The sequence below is a fragment of the Penicillium daleae genome, assembly GCF_028827525.1.
Source record: "Penicillium daleae strain IBT 16125 chromosome Unknown utg000004l_segment0_segment0, whole genome shotgun sequence".
NCBI classification, from domain to species: domain Eukaryota; kingdom Fungi; phylum Ascomycota; class Eurotiomycetes; order Eurotiales; family Aspergillaceae; genus Penicillium; species Penicillium daleae.
In genome coordinates this window covers 912,238-937,306 of record NW_026623152.1, presented here as the reverse complement: position 1 = coordinate 937,306, position 25,069 = coordinate 912,238, and the positions used below count along the sequence as shown (strand labels likewise).

Sequence of the window (25,069 nt, the reverse complement as noted above, 5' to 3'; positions counted from 1 at the left end):
GTACACTCACATTGTGTCTGCCTGTCACCGACTAAACGATGCCGACAAATCCCAAAAGGTGAATATTACGTTGTTGAAAGGTTCATTAGCCACGCAGCATAGTCTGTACAGTCTGCACGGTGTACCGCGTGGCCCTGATCGTCCCGAAAGCTGAGCTCCGAGTGCGCCGCAATGCCGAGTTTACGTGGGGGGGAGCTCGGCGGGTTGGCAGACCGATAAGGATCACGGGACTTCGTATCTCAATGTCCGGAGCCGCGGGTGAAAGAGAGAGAGAGAGGTCTCCACCATCTCGCCGTCTGCAGGTCATCATCATCACCTTCTGAACATCGATCCTTTTGCGCCGTTGGTTACTGCTGAGATCAACTTGCTTTTTCAACCCAACTTCACAAAGTAAATTCCTTCCCGCCTTTCGCCTCCAATTAGCTCATAACGTTCCTGTCCTACCTGTTGCCCTTCGGGACCGCCCCCCTTATAATTATGCTTGACTCTGACTGATCGGGTTTCTTCCAGTCTTGTCTCCCCACAATCCTTTCAAGTACTGTCCGTCATGGGTGGTCTCGCGGATGCAGAAGTCAATGGGTCCGATGTGCTCTCTGCTCTCCGACTCTCTCAACAGGCCCCAGCCATTCTCGGACATGGTCCAGCACTAAACGCGCTCGCCGCTTCGTCCAAGCCCCCGCGGGATACAGCGGAGGAGTACAACCGGATTGAACAGCTTTTCCTCGCCTGCCTACAAACTGGAGATGATCAGTCCGCACAGGCATGCCTTGATCGACTGAGTCACCGCTTTGGTCCCTCAAATGAGAGAGTCATGGGGCTGCGTGGCTTGTACCAAGAAGCGATTGCGAAAGACAAGTCGGCTCTCGAGAAATGCCTGGCGGAATACGAGACGATTCTTTCGGACAATCCTGTCAATGTGGTCAGTTACTCTTCGTTCTTGGCTATCCTTGGTGTGGGTAGACAATCACCGCATGGTCTTGACTGACCCCATCTCTATGCTCCCAGCCTATCATGAAACGCCGAGTCGCTCTGCTTCGCTCCCTCCAGAGACCTGCCGATGCCATTTCCGCTCTTATTCAGCTTCTGGATGCTATCCCCACGGATGCCGAGGCCTGGGGAGAGCTGGCCGATCTATACCAATCCCAAGGGCTGGGTTCGCAGGCGATCTTCAGCTTGGAAGAGGCACTGCTGATTGCCCCAAATTCCTGGAATGTATGGCTTGTTCCTGTCATGGTTGATCAAACTTGCGCCGACTCATGTGGCTGATGTTTTGTAGATTCACGCCCGGCTTGGTGAATTGCTCTACGTCTGCTCCTCCGCCTCCTCCGAGGGTGATCCAGCCCGACTTGCTGGCAAGTCGGTCCAACATTTCTGCCGGAGTATTGAACTCTGCGATGATTATCTGCGGGGCTTCTACGGCTTGGTTTTGGTATGTTCGCCCGTGAGATCAACTGATCCCCTCATATCATACAATCTTCCGACTAGATCCGGCTCTTACTTTTTTTCTTTTCTTGTCCCTATAGGCCACCTCCCGCGTGCTTGATCAAAAGTATGCGCCCGAAAGTCCAGCCGACCCAACCGTTCCCTCCCGGAAAACAATCCAGCAGCTCCAGACCTTTGCGCTTCAGCGACTTGAGCACATTGTGCAGTCCCGGTCGGTGGACGATCAACATTGGGCATCGAGCCGGAGTGAACTGATCGCGGCCAAGGAGCTGCTGAATCGGTTGGCGCCACCCAAATGATGATCGACCATTCTTACTATGCTATACTTTGGATACCCTAATCACATCACAAAAATATTACTTGTTGCCATGATGCCAAGGCGTATTGGGGCTGTCTCCGTTGTAACTTTATACTCATTATTCTGTGGCCTGGTTTCAGATGAGCCAACTTGAACGGCATGACGTACGTGGTGGTGGTGGCTGTACTGCGGCTGCTGGGCCAGACCAGATTGTCGCTGAGTTGCCGACCATTATGGGCTGCCCAACGATCTTCATGGCTCTGGTGAATGCTGTTTTCTGTCGGGGATCATCTAGGATTGTTCATCGAGTCAGTGATGGATTGCAGTGATAGCCGGGAATGTTTCTATTCAGCCGCGCCAATCCAGCGTGGTTCTCTGTGGCATCTTGATGCATCTTGGGATAACATAGATCTTGGGAGACTTTGAATATTCGCGGTAAGACCTGGTTTGCACCGGGGAAATGGACAGTACTCTATTTTGGGGATTCGTTCGGGAGGCTTGTCATTGCTGAGAATTAGGGAAGGGGCCCACAGTGAGGCTCATCTCTCCTCTCATTCTGCGTAGTAGTCGACCGTTGATAGGGTGGCTTTCCTACCTGCTCGAGGTGTACCCAATTGATGATGGATGGACCGAGACCAGACTCTTTGGAGTTTGGATGCAGTATGAGTCAGACTGGTTGAGCGATCGAGATGATGGGGGGGGGCGGTTGTCCGACCAGGGGAAGGAAGCAGGGGTTGAGAGAGTAGCATAGGATATAGGTTCTCTGTCCGTGATTGACTCTTGATCATGGATCATTGTATATCCTGTCGGCTGTCACGATGTATAGCCATAGCCAGAACCATATCACCAAATCGGGATTCCCGTTGGAAGTGCTCGGGATTGGGGCCGGTGATTGGGCACAGTCGGGCAGCAGATCGACCAGGATCTCGCCGATCCACTCCTCCTCCAGCGATCAGTCCAGTCTTGTTCCTGTTAGTAGTAGTTAGGCGAGAGCCAGCGGCTTATACGAGTCAGACTGGAACCAATTCACTCCCTCGTAGAGAGTTACCAGGCTGACATGAAGAGGAGAGACGTTCATCGCTCCAGTCTTGATCTCTCGGGAGGGCTCATTCGTAGGGGCACTGGGCACTGGGCACTGGGCACAGGGGAACCATCTGGTGGCGTCTGGACCCGACAGGAGTATCGTCACTGCAGTCCTAACTAGAGTCTATCTACGCTATGCGCCTGACAGACTGGATCGGATTCTAGACTTTGACTAGTGCAGGATACCCTGTACTTTTGGGTATCCCCAAAGTATACATCCTGGGCGAGAAAGAACCATTTTCTGGTGTGACCACCACACATCGTACAGGATATCGGCTTCGGGATAATTCCCGTCGTACCGCAGGACAGTCTCGTCTCTTGTCTGTGTAGACTATGTCGAGTTTATATCTTTCATATCCTCCATACATTCGATGCGTGGACACAATCTCAACTGATCCCTGGTCATCCTGGTCCCACGACGGGGTCCCGATTCTGCCCAATCCAGGCCCAATCTCCATTGAGTTTGACTTGATGTTTTGATGATTCACATACCAACTGGTGGTTATACATAGAACCAACGAAAATAGATGCAGTCATCAGGTATTTTTTTTCTTCTCTCCCTTGTCGTTGATTAGGCAGGCATGCAAACCCAAACAAAACCACACAAAACTCTCCATCCAACTCCCTTTCGATCTCCCTTTTGCTCTCCTCCTTTCCTCCTCCTTCGTTTCTCTCTCGCCATAGTCGACTAGTTGCTCTATACTCCTCCTACTAGTCTCCTGGTTCCCGAGTTCGGACGGCCTATTACTCACGAGGCCTTGATTCCCCCACGAAGTATCCTTGTTTGGATACCTCCGAATACTTTATTTCTTTCCCTTTCCATACCTCCATTCTACCAAACACCTCCTCCCCCCTTGCCTGGGTAATACGGGGATTATCACCAGCTTTGCTCGCTTTTCCAACTCGATCGGCGCAAGGGGATCCGTCTTCCACAGGCCGAAGCCTCAAGCCTCCATACAAAGCGGGGCCAGTCAAATGCGAGGTTCCTATTCCCCCCGCGTCCGAACTACGAATCCTTGCCAAAAAAGACTACTCTTCAAGAGAGAGACTGACGAAAAAAAAAAAAAAGTGCCCAACCAGTCGTCCCCACCAACGAAGCAGCCCGTCGCCGCCTGGACAATCATCCGCCTTCTCTTCCACCACCTCCACTTCCACTTCCTTCTCCTCCTCTCTCCCTCCCACATCACCGCCACATTCCCTCCCTAAAACCATCTTCCTCCCTCGCTGCATGCGCATCCCAGCGAGAGGAAGAGGGTCAACCTTATAGTTCCTGTCCCAACCCCCCTCCTCTCCCGATCTAGAGGCTCTGCAATCTCTCTATGACGTATGTTTACACTTTTCTTAACCTTTTTTTTTCTGATTCCCCCTCCCTCCCCCTGCTCTCCCATCTTCCTCTTCCTCCTCTTCTTCCCTCCCCTGCTTCCTTTCCTTGCTGCGTCTGAAAAAACAAAAACAATTCTCCCCCCCCCCCCCCCAACCAAGTTCGGGCCCCTCCCCCTCCCCTTGTCACCCACTCACCCCCCCCCCCCCCCCCGGCTAACATCTTGTCTTCACGCGCGCATCGGTCGCTAACCCTCTCTTCCTTCTCTTTCCACCCCCTACAGGCTCAGCATCTCGATTGACCCCCAAGATCCGCACGGCTCGGATTCTCTGTCGGACGAGGAGGACTCGTCGGGGGTGCATGTTGACAGCCATGACTATGAGGTCTATGATAATGAGTGGGCGCATCTGTCATATCCGGATGAATTGAAACCGTCTGATTCAGCCTCTCGACCAAGGACATCGCACCGTAATCGCTCGCACCACGGTTCGCGCTCCGCTTCGGGCCGCCCAACCCCAGTGCACCGGCGGATGGTTCCCGAACGCCAGCCCCGCGAGTCCTATGGGACTCGCTCGCGCCGACAGCCTTCGCCAGAATCCCCCGACAGCGGGGATTCAGAGGACTATAACGGCCACTACACCCGCGCTCCTGCAGAACGGAGATGGCCACAGGCTCCGCCTGCACCGGGGTATCCCCCCAGCAACTCGTCGGGTCCAACCTTTGCCGCATTTCCTCCGGGGCATGCCCCTCATTACCAGCATGCCAACGGCGCGATCCCATCAGATCAATTAGTGCGCCATCCCAACCCGGGGGCTCAGCCGTATGGCCCTGGGCCCTATCCATACGGTGCGCAGTATCAAGCCTCGCACGGAGCTGCCATGCACCAGTTCTATCCCCACGATCAAGTGCATCCCCGTCATCCTTCCCGTCCACCACCACCACAATCACGAATCGATCCGCATAACCCCTCCCAACCACATCTGCCCCCTCACATGGCGGGACATGTCTCGCCTCCGTATCCTGGGTCGCCGTTCCACCAAGAACTGATGCATTATGCGCCTAACCCTTTCTACAACTACCGAGACCCATACTCGATGATTCCCGGTATGGTACCCCCGGGTTTTTCCCGTATCCTCCGGTGCCTCCCCAAAATCCAGCCCCCGAACAAGCCGCCTCTCCGGCCCCGGCACCAGCAGCAGCAGGAGCGGCCCCGGCCGCTGCACCCGCAGCCGAGGCAGATGCCGCCAAGAACGAAGCGATTGCGCGGTTGGAGAAGTTGATTATGGATGACCGTACGGAGCGCGAGGCCAAGGAAGCCGCGCGCGTAGCTCAGATCGAGCGTGAGGCAGCCGAGAAAGCGGCTCGAGAGCAGCAACTGGCCCACGACCGGAAGATCGCCGAGGAAGCGGCTTTCCTGGCTCGGGCCGATGCGGAGAAAATGGCTGCCGAAGCCGCAGCCGCAGCCAAAGAGCAGGCAGAGAAAGCGGCGGCGACAGCAGCTTCAGAGGCCGCCGCAGCTGCAACTGCAGCCGCCACTGCAGCCGCCGCGGAGGCAGCCAATGCCGCAGCTGAAGCAGCAAAGAAACCCCCACCTGAGAAAAAGAAGCCTATCAAATTCAAAGACGCCGTGGGAAGAAAATTCAGTTTTCCCTTTGAGTTGTGTGCTACTTGGCAGGTAAGAGATCCTTTTTCCCCCTCTTTTTCTTTTTGTAACTGTAAAGGTGACTAATGGCTGGGTATACAGGGCATGGAAGATCTGATCAAGCAGGCATTTCTTCATATCGAAGTGATTGGACCACATGTTGCGGAAGGGCACTATGATCTTGTAGGCCCTAACGGTGACATCATCCTCCCTCAAGTCTGGGAGACGGTTGTCGAGCCGGACTGGACTATCACCATGCACATGTGGCCTATCCCCGAAAAGCCCAAAGAGGAGACTCCAGCTAAGGAGGGAGCTGCCGCTGCCCCCGCAAAAGCCGATTCAGCCTCGGCAGCCTCGGAGCCTAAAAAGAAACCTGAAGGTATGTCTTGTGAACTCCTGGCTCAGCATGGCAAAGGGAGAGGACCTTCCCGACATTCTGTATGTGATGTACTGACCATGTTTTGACAGCTCCCAAGAAGCCGGTGCGCAAAGGCGATGGTGGTGGATTTGCGAAGTGGATGATGGGTGGGCGCCCCCCTGCCAAGGGACCGAAGGCTCCAAAGGCAGAGAAGAAGCCTGATCCCGCTCCTCAGTGAAATGTATATGTTGGATGATCCGGGGGTGTGGCTCTCTTTGTAAGGGCTTCCCTCCTTGCCATCCCTCTAGACTACAAAACCACGCTCCCCCACCCCACCTTCACTCGCCGTTGGTAGGATTGCTGGCCCTCTGACCATCGAACCTCGGGGGTGGGCAAGAGAAGATAAAGCCTGAAGCCTTGGGAGAGAGACATCGAAAGGAAAGATGAACTCCCAAGGAGCTTTAAACAGGCTGTGGCTTATCTAGCGTGCAGCTTCGGCCTTTGCCTTTCTTGGTTGCTCGTCTTTACCCACAAAGACAGATGAGAACCTGCTTTTAAGGCATTTCTACGCTGCGGCACTTGTTGCCAGCCCTCTATGGTGTCCACGAAAGCCTCATCACCTAATCACTACCCTCCTGTGGATCCCATCACCATTTACTCACACCTATATACTCATATCTATAACCGAATTGAAATACCCATGAAAAATTTGCAATTATTTAGATTTCGCAAGGTGCCTGCTGTAATTGATTCTAGTCTGCGCTAGACTTGTGTTAGCCCTGTTGGGCGAGAGGACGGTCTTCTTGCGTCGGTCTAGGCCTGGCGTAGTCTTTCCACAGCGGCTTCTCGAGCAGGCTCATATATTGTGCAGCGTAGATAAAACTCCTCTCATTCATCGTTGAGGGAGGAGTGGTTTCCACCCAATGGTCTCTTCTGAGGTGTCACCAAGGAGATCGCCTGTCCCAACACTGGATATTTCGGATGCTCCTGTTACCCCATTTCGGCTCTGGTTTAAGCCGGAAGTATTCTGCAAGGTAGCACCTCGCACTTGACCGGAAGGTGTGGAAGGAATCCGGCCAACTGTCGCTTGGGAGCTCAAGGAGATAGGCTTTCGAGGGACGGCTGGTGGTGATTTTTCAGCGGCAGATTTGTCCGCCCCCAGAGATTGCATACTGTTTTTGGATCCACCTGACGTTCCCCGTCGTGGAGGTGGCAGTGGTCTTCTGTCAAAACGAGGCTCTGGTCCCTTCTCGGTAACTCTCGGACTTGGTATCCAGTCTGGTTCATCGTCCATAGAAAAGGGATTGGATTTGCGTTGAGGGTTTGGGACAAGGCCCTCTCTTGGCGGTTGAACCGCCGCTTTCGCAGGCACACCTGTCGTGATTTAAATCAGTACTGGAACTGGGGGTATTATGTGAATTGGCACTAGTTTTACTCACCATTATCAAGCCACCACTTGCTTCGATCAGAGCTTGCAGACGGTAGGCCAGGCGCAATAGGACCCTGCAGCACAATGTCCTCGTCGTCCAAATCCAATAAATTGATGGAGTCTGAAAGTGCATCGCGCTGTTTTTCTTCGTAGAGCATACGCCGGAGATTGTCTTTGAGCCCAAGATCGACGACATCAATCATGCAATCAAATTTGGCATAGACTGGTCGATGATCCGAACATCTTAGATCGGCAGTATGGTACTGGGTCTGTCGCAAGTTGGCCCCTCTCCACAAGATTCGATCACACCAGGCAGGAATGCGGGATTTATCACTGTAGGGAAGTCTGTCAGGATTTGAAGTTCATGGTAGGAAAAAGAGGCTTCTTACGAAGTATCGTAGTGGTCCGTCCCAACGTCATATTTATAGGTAGGGGCAAATGTAATAAGACCTTCGGAATAGAATTGGAAAACCCTTCCTGCGACCATGTGCAGATTCAACTATATTCGTTAGCTAGGAGGAAGGCAAGTCGTAGGTCAAGTTTTCTTACCTGATCATTGTCATACAGCTTCTGGAGGTCGCCTTGCGAGATCAGATCGCGTACGATGTGGTTCCCTAGGCCAATGCGGTAGTTGAAGTCACCGAGCCAGATCGTGGAGTCATGATCGGCGATAGTCCGATTCTTCTGAAATCGTAGGCCACTATCAATGGTTTCATAGTCTCGGTCTCGTTCATCATCATTCCCGAATCCAGCAGCCAGGTGGGCGGTGACAAAGCAGATGCTTGTGTTGGAGAAGTCAAAACGGATCGCACAGCCTCCTTTGTTGCCAGCAATTCCCGAAAGACCAGTCTATAAATCTATTAGCTAACCCCAGAACATGTAGAGTTGGCCGTTCGAGGCAATACGATGTAACATTACCTTTTTGACAGCTCCTTCCACATTTTTGATCTCTTTCAATGCATCTGCTTTCACGTAGATCATCAACGCAGCACCTACAAGCTGCCCACTCCGCAGTAACACATACTTGCCAGTCCCTTTTGCGCTGGTATGCTCATTCAAACAGTTTTGGACGGCCCTTTCCCAGCCCTTGCGGTTACTTGGATCGGTTGACATGATCTGCTGAGGGCTTAAATCAACAATTTCCTGGAACCCGACCGCGAAGATGGTGGGATCTTCCTTGGATTGATCTCCATCAGGGAAAAGCCACAAGGAAAGATCTGCACCTGGACCTTCATCACGACCATTCACGTTGAATGTACCAACCCACATCCGAATCTGCTTATTAGACGAGTATTCAGCTGCGCGTCGACTCAGGTCCTCGGTAACTAGATCATTCATTGGGTCATAAAGATGAACCGGAATCTGATTTGCTAGTCGACCTAGCAAAAGGTCAATCGTCTTTTGTCGCGCTTTGTCCGTGAAATTGTTGACGTAGAGCCTCGTTGCACTTTTCCGAGCGTCTGCCAGTGCTCCCGCAAGAGACATTTTCCCGTGGCGGGTGAATGAGGACTTGAGCGCACCAGTTCCCGCATATATCTTTGAGAGCGCATCTCCATTATCGGCCCATAGAGTGGAGTGTCGCATTTGGAGATCTGAGCCAAGCCTTGCGCCCTGCTGGGACAGAAAAGTTCCCAGAGCCATCGAGCTGATGATGGTTTGAACAAGGTTTGTTCGATCAAGACAGTCCAGACAATTAGTTCGGAAGACGCCTTCTTGCTGAAGAAGGATTGATGAAGGGCTGGCCGCGTCTTCTCTGTCTAATAACGAGGAGGCCGGGCGGGCACTGTCCTCGGATAGGAAATATGCAAATCCATCCAGAGAGTCTGCCAATTCATACTTGATTTGATGACTTGCTTCATACCCAGCGGGGCCTCGAGTTTCAGCATGAAAGTCATAATCTGTCATTCGCAAAAGGCTTTGATGGGAGGATTTTGAGAATCCCTCTTTCTGCTTGACGGAGCTTCGAGCTATGTGTTCTCGGAATTTGGCCGATAGCTCTGCCTCTCCAGATTTGAGTTCACTGAGTAGATTGACAACGTGGACAGCTCCATACTCCAATTCGAGGCCCTCAAAGTGTTCGTCGAATGCGTGCTGCGTTGCTTCAGAAGAGCGTGTGATCTCAATCTTCTGCTGACCGGGGATCAGGCCGGGTGTCTGCTCCCAGAAAATGGGCACTGAGCCACGAATTTGCACATATGAGAAACAAACCCCTGGTGACACCCACAGAACGACCTCCGTCTCTACAAAGTTGGCCACATTGCCGTCATCATCGATGCCTCGCGAGTTGAACCGGGTGCCCGCACGACGGGAGGATTGCCGTGAGATGATGGTCAGCAGAGCCGGTAAATTCGTGCGTACTCGTGGTAAGATTGGGACTGTTGCTGGAATTTTCAGTGTACCTGCATACCCTCGAATGACGCACGTCAACATTTGAGATGCATCGAGCTTCACCTTATCAGAAGGCGGCAGGTGACTTCGGAACAGAAGAAGAGGGTGGATCATATACGAATTCCACAACATGTCCTCGTCTAATGAGTCTATGTCGAACGCGGCCGATTTCTCCGACCTAGTGTGGGACTTTAGCTAAAGGCCGGTAAATGAGGGGAAGAGTACATTAGCTTACCGATCCTGCAAGCGATCTGTCAAGTTAAAATCAAGACTGTAGTAGAAACTCCCATCTCCAAGAAGCTTCTTTAAGGCCAGGAAAGGATGATCGGTGACCACTTCTTTCCCTTCGGCTCCAGGCCGCTCCTCGACGGCGAATTGGGAGCTAGTTTCATAGTCTAACCCATACTCATATTCGGATCGGTTGAGACAATCTAGGATTTCGTTAGAAGAAAGCCCAAAAAAAATGTCAGTGGAGATTTTCATCAAATGCATACAGAAGTCTACATTGTCAATCCTGGAAACGGCTTCTGCGGGACGAACAGTAGCTGCTTGAGAGGAGCCGGTAACCACGCAAACGAAAACATCCTCATTTAGCGTAACGAGACCTAAAGTGCCAAATCCAGCACCCAGAGATCGGTAACCGGCAAGATCCACGGATGAAGCATCCAAGAATTCGACCTGACAGCGGGGGGCGGCTTTAGGCCCACTCTCAGCTTCGCTGTAGTGGAAGATCAAGATATGGTCGGAAGCAAGCAATGCAATTGTCCGTCGTGGTTGATCTCGACAGAGAACACGAAGATTAAACATGGCCCGCGGAATGGTTTTGAATCGTACGTCACACGTCTATCAAGAGTACTGGTGGAGGCCAAGCCTCGAACTGCCCAACGGAAAACAGCGGGCCTTGCTGATTCATGCGCGATTGAAACAGCTTGATCGGGGACAAAGAGAGCTGGGTGCAGAGAGTTCTTGTAAGAAGATGGGAAGTAATTTAGTTTCGGGACTTGAAGGCGTTTGGAAAGGTTGAAAATGGGTGAGAGGTGGTGGTGGATGTGGTGGATGTGGCTGAGTTGGGGGTTGTCTGTATATGTGAGGCGCGCGGCTTATCGGGGCTATCGATACGCGGGGGATTGATCCTTATCGGCTGCTGACTCAGCACCGCAAGTTTTCAATTTTCTCCAAAACTTTCTGTTCGCAGTTCCTGGAGAAACCAACGAAAAGTCCTTCCTTCATACACACTCTCTCTCTTCAGCAGTCATGGGGTTGGCGGGCCCCAAGAAGTATGCGTCTCTCCTACGATTCACATCGCATCCACTCTGACATTTCACAGCAAAACCAAGATCTCACATGATCCGAATAATACCAAATGGGCCCGCTCCACGTCCGGCTTCGGGCACCGAATTATGAGCGCCCAGGGCTGGACCCCAGGCAATCGCCTGGGAGCCAAAGATGCTGCGCAGGCCGATCTCTTGACCTCTGCGAGTGTCTCCCATATCAAGGTCACTATCAAGGACGATAATCTCGGATTGGGTGCCCGTCTCGGGCGAGAGGGCCAACCCACAGGCTTGGATGCTTTTAAAGGTTTGCTGGGTCGACTGAACGGCAAGAGTGATGAGGAACTTCACCGTGAGCAGCGGAAGAGAGACGATGTTCAGTTGGCTCGTTACGTTTCCCTCAAGTTCCAGGAGGTGCGCTTCGTTCGGGGCGGGCTTCTCACCCAGGAGAAGCTCCAGCGCTTGCCAAACTCGACACCCAAGGAAGACCAGGCAAACAAGAAATCCGAAACTGCAGCCAGCGATAACGACTCTGCCGAAAACACCGAGTCTGCGACCGATAAATCATCCAAGTCCAAGTCCAAGTCCAAATCCTCGAAGAAGTCATCGAAGAAGTCCCGTTCCCAATCAGACGAGGCCGATGGCTCGTCATCAGCCTCTGATAAGAAGAAGAAGAAGAAATCCAAGAAGAGAAAGGCGGACGAGGACGACGATGAGTCCGAGACTACGGCCAAACGACGGGCCGCAAGCCCTGATGGCAAGCCCTCAGGCGAGTCTCTACCTCCGGTGCCTACAGTTCAGGCTCCTGTGCTAGGGGAACGCCGGCCTATCGGCAGACAGGTGTTCCGCAGTCGACATATTGCACAGAAGAAGAGGGCTCTTATGGACGACAAATTGCTCAATGAGGTGAGTCTTCATGGAGACCAGAGGGTCAACCCGTCCGCCATTTTAACCTTGACAAAGCATTGCTAATCGTGTCGTTTGGGAACAGATCTTCATGGTTAAGGCATAGACATCGGGATTGCATTGTTTAGATATACATTATCGGGAGTCATGGGCAAGGTGTTTGGCGCAAATCGGTCGTTCGTTAGTCAAGATTCAATACATTTATCGTCAAACGGCACCAGCACAGTCTATTGGCTGCTGTCGACCGTTTGATTATGTTTTCAGACAAAATTCTTTACGACTAGTTGTCGACTTGACCGTCCGGGGTAGAGAACAATGTATGAGGCAGCATCTATCGTACGAAGGCTGAAAGAGACCTATTTCCCCAGACGGTAGGTACTCCTCACTCGAGCACGGCTATCTCCCTAATCATCGACCCCAAAGGGTGGGTTTGCTAAGTAGCGAGACAACCTCCTGTTGTTCCCGTCCGTACTCCTTACGAAATGCTATGTAACTCCAGCTATACTCCTGTACTACTTGTACTACTGTAGGGTATCGAGTAGCACAGAGTGTAACTGAGAAGACCGCTCGGGCCTCGGTATTACCTAAGCCCGCATCACCCGACGTCATCTGCCCTGGTGCTCAGTTAAGAACTCTGGATTCCTTGCGGCACACGGGGAGTACGATTATTCCCCGAATCCTCCCCTCTACTCTCCCTCCCCAGCTGTGGCGTGAAAAGATGAATGGGGATTCCACGCCGAGACGCGAGCCCAGTACCACGGCCACCACGGCTCGAACAGCGTCGACTCGGCCCGAGAATGCTGAGAGGAAACGGTATGCACTTGCTGCCTGTCCAGCCTCCCCGGGATTGTTCCAAGGTTCTCTCGCTGACGGCTCTTTAGCATCCACTGGGCACCGCTAAATGTTGGCCTAGAGCGTCGCCTGCAGACTCTAATCGTGCTCTGCCATACGCTCACCATTGCGATTTTTTTGACCAGCTTCTTCTTCACATGTGCCATTCCCTTGTTCTGGCCCCTCCTGCTCCCGTACCTGGTCTATATCTCACTGTTCTCCACGGCGCCCACGTCGGGGGAACTCAAGGGCCGGAGTAACCTTTTGAGATCACTTCCGATTTGGAAGATCTATGCATCCTATTTCCCTGCCCGTCTTCACCGCGAGGAGCCTTTGCCCCCAACGAAGAAGTATATCTTTGGCTATCACCCGCATGGCATCATTTCACACGGTGCCTTTGCCGCCTTTGGAACGGAGGCTCTCGGCTTCTCCAAACTGTTCCCTGGAATCACAAACACCCTTTTGACCTTGGACGCGAACTTCCGCATTCCATTTTACCGAGATTATGCGCTTGCCATGGGATTGGCTAGTGTGTCGCGGGAGTCGTGCGAGAATATCCTGACGAAAGGGGGAGCTAATGGAGAAGGCATGGGCCGAGCCATTACCATTGTCATTGGCGGAGCTCGTGAATCGCTCAACTCTCAGCCCTATACCCTCCGTCTAGTCCTGAAACGACGAAAAGGGTTCATCAAATTGGCTATTCGCACTGGTGCTGATCTAGTCCCCGTCCTTGCCTTTGGTGAGAATGATCTCTACGAACAAGTGCGCTCCGACGAGCATCCGATTATCCACAAGCTGCAAATGCTGATCAAGCGCACAATGGGATTCACGATCCCCCTATTCCATGCGCGTGGAGTATTCAATTACGATGTTGGCCTGATGCCTTATCGACGACCTCTCAACATTGTGATCGGCAAGCCAATTCCAGTGATGCAACAATCGAATCGAGACAAGATCCATGACAGTTATATCGACGAGCTTCACGCCCGATATGTGCAGGAGCTTCAGCGATTATGGGACCAGTGGAAAGATGTCTATGCCAAAGACAGAACCGGCGAACTGGAGATCATTGCCTGATTTTATCAATGGTCTGTAGAGCTAAAGTATCATACGGTTGCGCAAGGGAGCTTATGAATGAATATGAGAATCTCTCCATGACCACAAATCTATTTCTCTACAGATAACATGCATACCACTGCACCGGAAATAGGCATCGAAATGACCAAATATCGCCAAATGGAAGCAATTTACGCTCCAAAAAAAAAGCAAGTAATCAATAATACACTGTATCTCTGGGAAAACATGCCGAAGGAAAGGAACCAAATTCTTGAAAACGAAGATGCAAACGCATGGACATGAAAAAGGTAACATCAAGTAGATAAAACGGGGTATCAGATCAATCAGAAAGAAGCATGAAAATAGCAAGGCGAAAGAAACAGAACAAGGTGCAATCATGGCAGCCTTATCACTTTGGTGGAGAGCCTGGAATTGGCTCAATGGGAAGAGACGGAGTGGGAGTCAAAGCCGGCACCTCAGCCGAACTTGAACCTCGCCGACTATCACTCGACAGAGTCGACACACGCTTAGAGTTTCCGAGAGAATTTCTCTCCAGATGACCGCTCTCAACCCGGCCTTGAATCATCTCATCAAGCATTCTGGACACCTCATCCATGTTCTTTCTCCGGTCCTCTTCTCTCTCGCCAACTTTCCCAGGAGCAGCAAGCCTAGAGGGGCTTGTATTCTTGTCGCTCAGCTCGCCGGGGGCTTGGAGCTGAGGACTGCTGGGCCCAGAAGCGCTCGAATCCACCTTGACGTTCAGTTCTGGGGATTGAGAGTCGCCAGTCACAGCCGCGAGGTCGCGATGACGGGCAGCAGATCGAAGTGCTGCGAGCATTCGGTCTTTATCATCGAGCTGGATGCGAAGCTCGTTGATCTCCATGTCTTTCTCACGAAGAAGGGCCATCATGTCCGGGTGCTCGGAGATAGTGCTGGTGGATGGGGCATTGGATTTGACCCCCACCGACATTCGAGAATGACTTGAGCGACGGGCCTGCAGTAATCGGCGCTCCAATGTGGAAATGTATCGGTTCTTGTCGCTCAGATCAGCTTGCAGGGCAGTGACCTGCCGCTGCAGGCTGGCTTTACCATCGCCAAACTCGCCCATGTCTTCATCATCCTCGTTGCTAAACGACCCGTTGCCATAAGGCGTCGTCCCGGAAGGATCATTACTGTTAACCGACATGATCGAAATGGGTCGAATCGAATGAGCTACCCCCAAGGTGGACTGACTGGCCGATGAACGAAGTGAACGGGTGCCAGAGTCGGTGGCGGACATTCTGGAATGTCGGCCAAATGCAGAAAAGAGACTACCGTGGCTGTTCACACCGGTTGACTTGGAGCTGAGAATCAACCGATTCAGATGCTCAATGCGTTCTTTCAAAGCGGTTCTGGCTAATTGCATCTCCAAAACCTGTTCCTCGTGGCGCGCCTGGGCCTCCTTCTCAAATTGTTGCTCATCCCACTTGAGCTCCTTCTCCGCCTGTGCTTTGGCCTGGGTGTCAAGTTGGCCACGAAGAGCTTGGATCTCCACGCGGTAGCGTTCAAGTAGGACTCGACTACCAGCATCACCACCGCCACTGCCGTAGGCTTCCTCGGCCTTCTTTGCGTGACTGACAATGCTGTTCTTCGCTCGTGCAGCAAACTTCAAGGTGTTGAGGGTCTCACCCGAGTGGGCGTTGATACCAGCAACTAGCTGAACCGTGCAGAGAATACTCACAAGAGAGTTTCCCGATAAAGCCGGCTGTAGCAATCTGGTCAATTTGGAATCACGGTATGGCAAATGCCTTCCATCCCGGTCGACTGGATTGCCTTGCTTGTCCTTGTTCTCCGAAAGCTTGGAGATGATATTACCCAGAGTGAGCAGACTTTTGTTGATATGGGCACCTTCGGTTCGGCGCTCTTTGTCGTCGGCCGCACGTTCTGAGCCAGCAAGATCGATCAAACTCAGGGTAGACACTCGGACACCACCGGGGGCAATGCCAGACCGCTTATCTTGCGAGTCGCCAGAAGGCACTCGCTCTCGACTTTCGACGACGATCTGAACGACTGCATGGCTTCGAGAACTGCGCGCATTGAACTGGGTGCTGCTAGTGCGTCTGGCGTGGTCTCCTCTCGCAATCACCCGCAGAAGCTGTGTTGGGCTTTGCACAATCTCTTCCTTCAGTGGCGTAGCATACACACCACGTTTGCTGTCTTCGCGTAGCTTAATCTCTTCTTGCTGAGGCGCCGGGACACCATTGGTCACTGACGTCGAGAGAAGATCGTGGATCTTCTCATTATAGATCTCCAGATAACTCACTCGAAGCAGAAACTCCCGATGGGGCGTCTCTCGAATGAAAGAGAAGATATCGGTAATGGCGAGTGGAATCACACCAGGAGAGGTAGCAGTACCCTGCATCGAGAACGTCTTACCGGTACCTGTCATACCGTAGGCAAAGACAGTACCGTGATATCCTTCCATGACCCGTCGCACAAGCCGTTTCGCCGCGGCATCATATACCTTGGCGTTGTTTTCCTGGGGTGTAAAGACATTATCTATTTCCGAGGTTTAGCACGTATTCGGAGTTTCTCTTTTTCTGAGATGCATCTGCATCTGCGTTTAGGCCAAAAGCTTACCATAATAGTAATCGCCTCCATCTTTGCCGCGGTGGGAAATCAGACTCCGACGCCCATCCAGCCCCCATTCCCCGTGGTTCCGGGGAGTCTCGCCTCCATTGCTGGTGTCCGGTCGAACACGAACACTGACAATCACATTGCCCTTGGACTCTTTGGATTTGCCACCCTTGACGGTACCCGTCGCATCGTCCGTGTCCTCAAAAGTGGTTGCACTGGTGGAACAGGACCCCTGGGCAGAAGAGCTCCTGCTGTGAGACGGAGAGGCTTCCGGATCCCGTGCTTCTGCCAGGATCGACTTTCCATCTGCGCTACCATTGAGTAAGGACGGGGTTTTGGAGCTGCGGTAGCTGCTCACGGTGCCGGTGCTGAGCCGCGAGCTTCGTTGTGGCTTCACATTCCCGGACGATGTGGGGCCTTGAATGCCCGCTACTGAGGATGCGGCGGTGGATGGGCGAGTGGCTGCTTTCGGAGGCTGTGGGAAAGAAGCGATACTAATCGTTCGGCGTAGAGTCTTCTCGGGGCTGCTTGGTGTACGACCACTGGATGCCGATCGGACTGCACTCAGATTCGATGTTGAGTTGGAAGTGGATAGCGGGGATCGAGCAAGTGACGGCGGTCTGGGACTGGACGGTGTGCGTAGCTTCGACGGTTGATATGGAGATGCGGATCGGGGGGCATCGGCAGCGGGGGCGCTTTTTCTGGCTTTAGGAGTTGGTAGCGGGGGCAAAGACCCTGTTGGAGGGTTTGTTGATGGCCGTGAAGGTTGTGGAAGGGCGGACATGGAGGCCATGGTTCTGTCGTCTCGCGCCGGTCACCCAGGGGGAATTGTAAATAAGACCCCAATTCCCTTCCCAGAACGTCAATTTAGTCGATACGTTGCAGGCGAGAATGTAACATGCGCGCGAGCTAGAGTTGTCGGTCCGTGACTTTGAGAGATCTCGAATTGGGCGGCGGTGGCGGGGGGGGGGTTCAGCACTGTGGATGCGCTGTGATCAGTCAACTAATTCCGATACGAGAGAGCTGATGATAAACACAGCGTGCTCGGAGCTAGTGAAGGAGCGGCGATTTGTGTTTTGACCAGGGGATAAGCAGATCTGGAGCTTGAGATAGTCCTCCAAGGTGTTGCGCGCCGTGTCTTTTTTTTTTAAGGAATCTTGCGAATTCCGTGGGAGATCGGATACTTACAGGTTCAAACCACCATGCGTTGCGATCGCGACTGGGGCGACGTGAAAGAAGCGCCACTGCCGCGTGTTATTGAGAGAAAATGACCGAGGGGAGGATCGAGAAGTTTGGACTCGAACGGTGCCGATCAGAGATCCGACGTGAAATTGAGATTGTCGGAGTAGCGGCAGCAGAATAAAAAGGGAAGAAGGTCGATTAGAGTGGGGAGAGAGGGAGAGAGAGAGTGTGTGTGTGTTGGAATTGGAGAAGAGGAATAATACACACGTCTGGACTCTGAATTTCCTCCCCCGCGCAACGCGGAAATGGCAACGAGCCCCAATTTTGAGTTGATGGTTTTTTCTCCTGAAGATGACAAAGACCCCGAGCCTACGGAGTACAGTTCTACAGTACGACTACTATACTAAGGTTATTACCTCTTTACGTACAGGACGCCTCCACGAGGGAGAGAGTAGTGATGGAGATTCTCTCCTTCTTTACCTCCTCTCCTCCTGGCAGTTCCCCTGTCTGATCCCTGGGACTTGCAGGAGTACAAGGACTCGATTGTGTTCAAGGACATTGACATTCGGCACCCGAGTCCTTTCTGGTCCTTGTTGGTCCTTTTGGTCCCGTCAATCCACCCTTTTCACCATCCGGAGAAAAAGGGGTAGACATGGCGTGGTGCTAAAACAAGACAATCACAGTCTAATGCTCGAAGGAGTCAAGACCCGAGTTCCTGGCTGGTCTCGAGGAAGCTCCGCGGGTCCAATCATGTCCCGTGAACGGGCCAAAAGGTTGTGGAGGAAGTTTGGTCGGGATCCAAAGGGAAGCTGTGGAAAAAGGGGGAGGCGAATGAAAAGGCTCGCCCGGGTCCCAGTGGAGTTCCCTTTGGGCGGAATTACTGGACTGACTGGACAGTCATTGTGATTGTGGGACGGAGGAGTTGACCCAAACCACACTGGAGCCCGGCGAGAAATAAGCAGCAATCTCGAGACGCAGCACTCGGACGGTCTGTCACGACGAGTCACGACGCTCGAACAAATCAAACTCGGCATGTGCGAACCCCAACGTCGATCCTCATTTGATCTTCGCCCCATCAGTTACCACATTCACCACCAGGCCCACTCGCTCTCGACTCCAGCTCAACTATCTCCTGAGACGGTTATCCCGATGGCCTCGGTCTCGGTCCCTCTGATGGACATTTTGGAAGACGAGCTTCAAACGCCCGTTGAAAGATCCCCTGGATGGTTCGCAGATCCTGAGCACGATTGATAATCAGCTTCTCTCCCGGAAGGTCAATTGCCGAGCGAGGGACGATAATAATAGATCGGCGAACCAACACAAGGGGACACCACGAACTCCCGTTCCCCCTCCAATGACAGTCGCCAGTGGAGTCCCTCGTACTCGATCCCGATTTGATTTGCTTGGGCCGGAGCGAGAGACAGTACTAAGTGCGACATGACAGGTAGTGGATCGTGCGCCTGACAGATCGAGGGGATGCCACGGATCAACAGAGTCCCAGAGTCCCAGCCATCCATCCCCTCCTGCGTGTCAGAACTTTTTGTGGATGGTCCGAGTTGACGAGCAGTCATTGTTTCGGTCTCTTGGTCCTTGTGAAGGTTGGGGAGAGACAATAGTCCCTTTACCTGCATGCATCATGCAGTCAAAGGTATGTATGGATATGCGTTGGCGTGGCTAGGACTATCATTATGAAACATCATAAAGCATCTACAGCATCCCGGGATACAGGAGACCAAAAACAAGGATAAAACAAGAAATACAAGGATCGGGAAAGGTTCATCAATGTTTTGGATTCTTCGTCATAAATCATCATCAACAGATTATCATTACTTCATGCCACCAAAGTCCAATTGCCGCGCCGCGTTCTTGAAAGGACCGTCGTCGGTCTCGCCGCCCCGTCGGGCCAAATCATCGCCCATTTTCTTGGTTCCCGACTTGCGCGGGAGATCTTCATTCTTAGTCGGACGCGGCTCGGTGGCCCACCACTTGTGCTGTAAGACCTGTAGCGCAGTAGCCCGCTTGCGAGGATCCAGTACACACATTGACATGAGCAAATCAGCGCCCACCGGACCAGCCGTAGGGAACTGTTGAAGGAAGAACTCTCGGCCTCGCAATGGCACCGCCTTGTCCGTAACGTAATTGGCCAATTGGGTTACTCCAGGCCAATTTTCCTCGGTGGGCGTGCCAAAGGCCTCACAGATCTTGCTAATTTGGTCCAGATCCGACATACCTGCCAGCAATGGGACTCGCAAGAGTAACTCTGCAAACACCATGCCCATCGACCAGACATCCACCGCGCCGGAATATTGCTTGGCACCGAAGAGCAGCTCAGGAGGTCGGTACCAGCGAGTGATGACCTGGTGGGTCATGTTGAGGTAAGGGTCTGCAAAGGATCGCGCCAGGCCAAAATCTGCCAGCTTGACCTCGCCATCAGCGGCGATCAACAAGTTGTTAGGTTTGATATCTCGATGGAGCACAAAGTTCTCATGGCAGAACCACACTCCTCGAGCCAGCATGCCCATCCAGGCCTTGACATCACCCACACCGTAGTGAATATCACCATCTTTGATCAGCATCTCCAGATCACCTCCGGGAAGAAACTCCAAAACCAGATTGAGATTCTGGTCCTTGGATGAGAAGACATCATGGAGTGCAATCACATTCCGATGCGATAGCTCTTGGAGATACTTGACTTCCCGGATTGCATCCATGGTGAGGCCATCTTTATATTCGGCATTGACTTTGATCTTCTTGATGGCGACACACGATGAGGGGTCATCTCGGAAGTGTCCAAGGTATACGATGGCGTACGTTCCTTCACCTAATTTCTTGCCTATTACATTCCCTTTGTTAGCATTGAAAAAAAGAAAGAAAGAAAGAAAGAAAGAAAAGAAATTGGCAATAATTTATGGGAGCTGTGGTATTCAACGCACCCTTGACATATTTCCGTCGCACGTCGTCGTTCAGTTGTTCCGTAAGCTCACGTTCGGGATTTGGGTCAGACTTGGCAGTGACTGCTTGGCCAGGTGCATGATGAGTAGCTGCAGCTTTCAACCGTAGAGCAGAGCTGGGCGATGCGACTGTCACTGAAGGCGAGCGAGAGGCAAATGGTGAAAGGGCCATTGCGGATGTGAAGTGAGCTTGGAGACTCGAGCTCAAGAGTGGTAAATGGGCGGTATTCGATACCCAGGGAGGATATGAAACAGAAAGTAAAATCAAATTGCGTGACGATTTCTATCGAAAAGTCATCTTCAAGAAAAAGAAAAAAGGGTGTAGTGAGTTTGAATGAAAGAAAGTGCTAGCAAGCAAATGCTCCGGAGCTGTACCATGAACGCGCCTCGGAGTATCGTTGATCCCGAAGGTAGTCAGTGCCTCCGAAATTTCTCGGCGCGGCCAAACAGCCACAGGCAACTCGGCCATCGGACGATAAACTCTCCCTCGGGCCAATTCCTCCCTCACCTCTCCTCCGTCCCTAATTCCTGTCCAGAGGAGGACTACCAATTCCTGGGGAATAAACTACCTGCGTCAACTCCACCCAACACAAAAACCCAGGTAGTGCTTGCGGGATTGAGTCCGCAAGTTCACTCTCAACACCCCGTCATGGCAATGCGCAACCCCCAACTCCAGAGTCTCCCATCCCGACTCTTCCAGACCATCAGCATATCCAGACAATGCATTCGCCCATTGCACCGCAAAGCGGCACCCTCAGTGCCAGCCCCGACCCCCTTCGTCCCGGACGTCCAGACCTTCCTCACGCTGATCGGCCGTGAAATGTCCAAGCACGCGAGCAAGATCTCTTCATGGGAGCAGCTCTTCTCCTCCAACTCCGACCAGCTTCGCGAACTGGGCATCGAACCCGCCCGTCAACGCCGATATCTCATGCGGAAGCGAGAGAAGTTCCGCAACGGGATCTACGGTCCCGGAGGAGACCTGGAGCAGGTCGTGGATGGAGTGGCTCAATTGCGCGTGGTGGAGGTCCCCCGCGAGTCCGGCAGTGCAGACGGAGCAGAAAGCGCTAGCTCTGCGACATTGACGCCGGGAATGAAGAAGACAATTGTGAATCTGGCACCAGATGCCACGGAACACAAGCACAGCGCGTCGGCGGTGCTGAAGAAGTTTGCGCACATGAAGATCCACCGGGGCTCGAAGATTATGGGACCATTCCTGCAGCCGATTAAGGGTACCCACGGCTCTGCAGCGACGATCTCCGTTCAGGAGGGCATGTGGGAGGACAAGCGGGGACAGAAGGTTGATGGTGGTGAGCGACGACGGGTTGAAGTGCGGGCAAAGAAGAGACTTGAAGAGACGAGGAAAGCGTGAAGTTGACTCGGATGGATTCGTGTTTCCTGCATATCTCTTGAGCCTTTCCTGACGGACTTGTGTGTTCTATTTGCAATGTACTATACTGCTATACTATCAACCTATCTCATATTCAAGGGCTTTGCTTGCCCCTTCCAATCTGGCAACATCCTAGACCGGCCTAGTCAAACGTTTGATAACCTGTTCCACAGTAGAAACAAGAGCGAGGACCCTTAGTCCTACATGAGTTGATGGGCAACAAGTTTTCCCGGAACATACTACCACTACTGTAGTTATCTGCTTTGATCGTCTTGAATCGTCTTCAATTAGATAGATATAGTAACAGTCGCGGTATCAACACAAACGATATCGAATAATGAAATCGCATAGCGCGATGAAGAAAAACACAAAGGTTTAATATACAACATGTTCGATCGTTCCAAGGACGTCGAGGGTGGGGGACAAGATGTTGAATAGAGGGGACGGCCAATGTGTGAAGCAGTCCGCTTTCTTCAGATCTCACCCAAACCAATGAAGGTCATTAAATGTAATAGCAGGTACCAAATGTCTAGCGAGTTTCTTTTCTAGGAGGTGCCGACTTGCGGGCTCCATCTATTCCTTGATGCCACGCTTCTCGTAGCGGACAAACGACTTGCCCAGGGGCTTGGAGAACAGGGACTAAAAAGAATGTTAGCTTAAGAACTTTTTCCTAAGAAGGTCTGGGTCATTCTCCGCATGAACTACTTACCGAGTAGTCTGTTTCCGGAATACCGGCGGAATTGGGAGGGTTGGAGAACTTGAATTGCCTGACCAGAGCGGCCAGAATTGTGCCCAGCTGGACATAGGCAAACTGCTCACCGATGCAGCGATGACGACCGGCTCCGAATGGCAGGTAGGGGCTGTTGGTACCCTTGCTCACCAAACCGTAGCCGTAGTCGATCTTCTCATCGTCATCGTCCTCCTCCTCCTTGGCAGCATTGGCCTCGTCCCAACGGTGGGGGTTCCACTTCAGCGGCTCAGGGAAGTACTCCTCGGACCGGGCAGTGACACCGGGCGAAGAGAGAACGTTGTGGGTAGTGGGGATGACATAGGGAGTTCCCTCGACGGGCATGGGGTTCTTGACAGCACGAATGATGGAGTGGATGGGCGCGTGGATACGAAGGGTCTCCTTGATAACCTTGGAGTGCAGGTCCAGCTTCTGGAGGGTCTCATAAGTCAGATCAGGCAGATCCTGACCCAACACACGGAGCTGTTCCTGGTAGAGTTCCTCAATGATCTCAGGGCAGGTGGCCAGGCGCAGAACAATCCAAGCAGCGGTCGAAGAGGACGAGTGCTGACCAGCCATCAACAAGGCGATCATCATGTGGGCGACCTCCTCATCGGGAACCGGGGTACCATTCTTGTAGGTGCACGACATCAGATTCCAGACCATATCCTCGGAGTCCTTCTTGCCACCGGCCTCGCGACGCTGGCGAATGATATCCATGTAGGTCTCGGTCAGCTTGCGCTGGGCAGCGTCACGCTTGCGGTTGTGAGGGAGCGGGGCCCAGGGGAGCATGAAGTTGATGGGGGCGAAACCCATGTCGAGGTCGTGATACATCTCGGCGAAGGTAGAGTTGAATCGGTCCCGAACCTCCTTGCCCTGCAGGGAGCGCGACGCAGTGTAGATGGTGATTTCCGCAATGACCTTAGTAACGTCGAAGGTGCCTTTGGACTCCTGGAAAGCGGGGGAGGTCTTGACGAAGTCGTTGACCTCGTCGGTGATCAAGCGCACGTAGGATCGAAGTGCCTCAGAAGTGAGACCGAATTTCACGAACTAGAGGAAGCCCGCTGGGTTAGATTTCGGCGCGGTGGATTGGCGAAGGGGTTCCCTGTTCTCACCTTCTTCTGCTCCATCAACTTGGAGTTAGGGCAGTCATAGACGACATTGCTTCCAAAAACGGGGGTGGTCAAGGGCGAGTAAACTTCCTCGGCGCACACATCGCGCAGCTTGCCGTTCAGAATGAATTCATTGCCCTTGGTGCCCAGGTACACGGTGGTCTTCTTGCCAAGGAGGATGAAGGTGAAAATGTCACCGTACTGCAGAGGAGGCGCATTAGAGGGGCGTTGAATCTAGGGGAGTCATGGGGGGAAATTGCGCACCTTTTCGCGGGCATTGAAGAAGAACTTGTACGGGTCGATACCGTAACTGATGGTGCTGCCAACGAAGGGGAACCAGTGGAAGACGACTGGGGGCTCGTGGGGGTTCTTGAAGAGCAGCTGGCGCAGCACATTGATCACGACGGCCAATGCGATGAACGACAATGCGCCAACCGAGACAAGGGTGAAAATGGACTGCGACGAGCAGTGCTCGCAGAACTTGTCGAGGAAACTGGTGAAGAGACCCATGGAGGGCGGAGTGATTAGGGGGAGGAGCGATTAAGGGGACGAGAAGAGAAGAGAATTTCCCAAAGCCTTCAGGGCGAGGCGAAGGGGGAGAAGACGAGACCGGACCACGAGAACGTTGACAGTAGAATGGTCCGTTAGTCCGCAAGTTCCAGAGGGTCAGTGAAGTGGGAAGTGGCAGTGTCCAGAGGTGTGGAAGGGGGCGCAAAATAATAATCTCCGCGGTCCCATTCGGGGAGGGACCCGCCACTGGTGCCTCGTCCGATAGTTCTGTTCCCCTGATTCCGCGAGGACCACCGTACACTACTGTGCTCGAGTACGATACTACGCATTTCCGCCTAGAATTGTCCTTTCTCTCCACGAATTAGCTAAAATGGCCCTTTTATACGAGACAGTTGCATCCTATATACGGGGACTTCGTATGAAGTATGGGATCATACAGAAAAATGACACCGGTTCCTCGTCCAATGAGGTTCGCGCAATCCCCAAATGGGCAGTTAATCAGGCCACATTTGGAGTGGAGGTGGTCGCTCACAAAATCTACACCCCCGAAATCTCTAC

At 52.7% G+C, this 25,069-nt stretch overlaps 9 protein-coding genes across 9 annotated transcripts; 5 read left to right on the top strand and 4 right to left on the bottom strand.

The window, feature by feature from the left end:
* Window positions 1–547: 547 nt before the first annotated feature.
* Window positions 548–1,742, top strand: N7458_004051 (uncharacterized protein; the record flags this gene model as incomplete). The annotated part of the gene is made up of 4 exons (XM_056907433.1): window positions 548–919; window positions 1,006–1,212; window positions 1,277–1,429; window positions 1,524–1,742. The coding sequence occupies 4 exons, from the start codon at window positions 548–550 to the stop codon at window positions 1,740–1,742; spliced, it is 951 nt and encodes a 316-aa protein (XP_056768160.1).
* Window positions 1,743–4,143: 2,401 nt separating this feature from the next.
* N7458_004050 (uncharacterized protein) lies at window positions 4,144–6,383 on the top strand (the record flags this gene model as incomplete). Its single annotated transcript, XM_056907432.1, has 5 exons — window positions 4,144–4,148; window positions 4,429–5,249; window positions 5,303–5,820; window positions 5,890–6,166; window positions 6,256–6,383. 5 exons carry the CDS (start codon window positions 4,144–4,146, stop codon window positions 6,381–6,383), a joined length of 1,749 nt encoding a protein of 582 aa, XP_056768159.1.
* Window positions 6,384–7,037: 654 nt separating this feature from the next.
* On the bottom strand, window positions 7,038–10,769 carry N7458_004049 (SacI domain and endonuclease/exonuclease/phosphatase family protein; the record flags this gene model as incomplete). The annotated part of the gene is made up of 7 exons (XM_056907431.1): window positions 7,038–7,519; window positions 7,585–7,907; window positions 7,964–8,073; window positions 8,124–8,423; window positions 8,493–10,140; window positions 10,198–10,393; window positions 10,457–10,769. 7 exons carry the CDS (start codon window positions 10,767–10,769, stop codon window positions 7,038–7,040), a joined length of 3,372 nt encoding a protein of 1,123 aa, XP_056768158.1.
* A 447-nt stretch (window positions 10,770–11,216) lies between these two features.
* pxr1 (telomerase inhibitor/ribosome biogenesis protein PXR1) lies at window positions 11,217–12,245 on the top strand (the record flags this gene model as incomplete). The annotated part of the gene is made up of 3 exons (XM_056907430.1): window positions 11,217–11,239; window positions 11,290–12,139; window positions 12,225–12,245. 3 exons carry the CDS (start codon window positions 11,217–11,219, stop codon window positions 12,243–12,245), a joined length of 894 nt encoding a protein of 297 aa, XP_056768157.1.
* Window positions 12,246–12,857: 612 nt separating this feature from the next.
* Window positions 12,858–14,047, top strand: N7458_004047 (uncharacterized protein; the record flags this gene model as incomplete). The annotated part of the gene is made up of 2 exons (XM_056907429.1): window positions 12,858–12,952; window positions 13,021–14,047. The coding sequence occupies 2 exons, from the start codon at window positions 12,858–12,860 to the stop codon at window positions 14,045–14,047; spliced, it is 1,122 nt and encodes a 373-aa protein (XP_056768156.1).
* A 388-nt stretch (window positions 14,048–14,435) lies between these two features.
* Window positions 14,436–17,435, bottom strand: N7458_004046 (putative kinesin family protein (KipA); the record flags this gene model as incomplete). Its single annotated transcript, XM_056907428.1, has 2 exons — window positions 14,436–16,564; window positions 16,646–17,435. 2 exons carry the CDS (start codon window positions 17,433–17,435, stop codon window positions 14,436–14,438), a joined length of 2,919 nt encoding a protein of 972 aa, XP_056768155.1.
* A 2,215-nt stretch (window positions 17,436–19,650) lies between these two features.
* Window positions 19,651–20,947, bottom strand: kin28 (TFIIH complex serine/threonine-protein kinase subunit KIN28; the record flags this gene model as incomplete). Its single annotated transcript, XM_056907427.1, has 2 exons — window positions 19,651–20,657; window positions 20,758–20,947. 2 exons carry the CDS (start codon window positions 20,945–20,947, stop codon window positions 19,651–19,653), a joined length of 1,197 nt encoding a protein of 398 aa, XP_056768154.1.
* Window positions 20,948–21,424: 477 nt separating this feature from the next.
* On the top strand, window positions 21,425–22,144 carry N7458_004044 (mitochondrial 37S ribosomal protein mS41; the record flags this gene model as incomplete). Its single annotated transcript, XM_056907426.1, has 1 exon — window positions 21,425–22,144. The coding sequence occupies one exon, from the start codon at window positions 21,425–21,427 to the stop codon at window positions 22,142–22,144; it is 720 nt and encodes a 239-aa protein (XP_056768153.1).
* A 591-nt stretch (window positions 22,145–22,735) lies between these two features.
* N7458_004043 (cytochrome P450) lies at window positions 22,736–24,511 on the bottom strand (the record flags this gene model as incomplete). The annotated part of the gene is made up of 4 exons (XM_056907425.1): window positions 22,736–22,801; window positions 22,872–23,939; window positions 24,005–24,202; window positions 24,266–24,511. The coding sequence occupies 4 exons, from the start codon at window positions 24,509–24,511 to the stop codon at window positions 22,736–22,738; spliced, it is 1,578 nt and encodes a 525-aa protein (XP_056768152.1).
* Window positions 24,512–25,069: the final 558 nt, after the last annotated feature.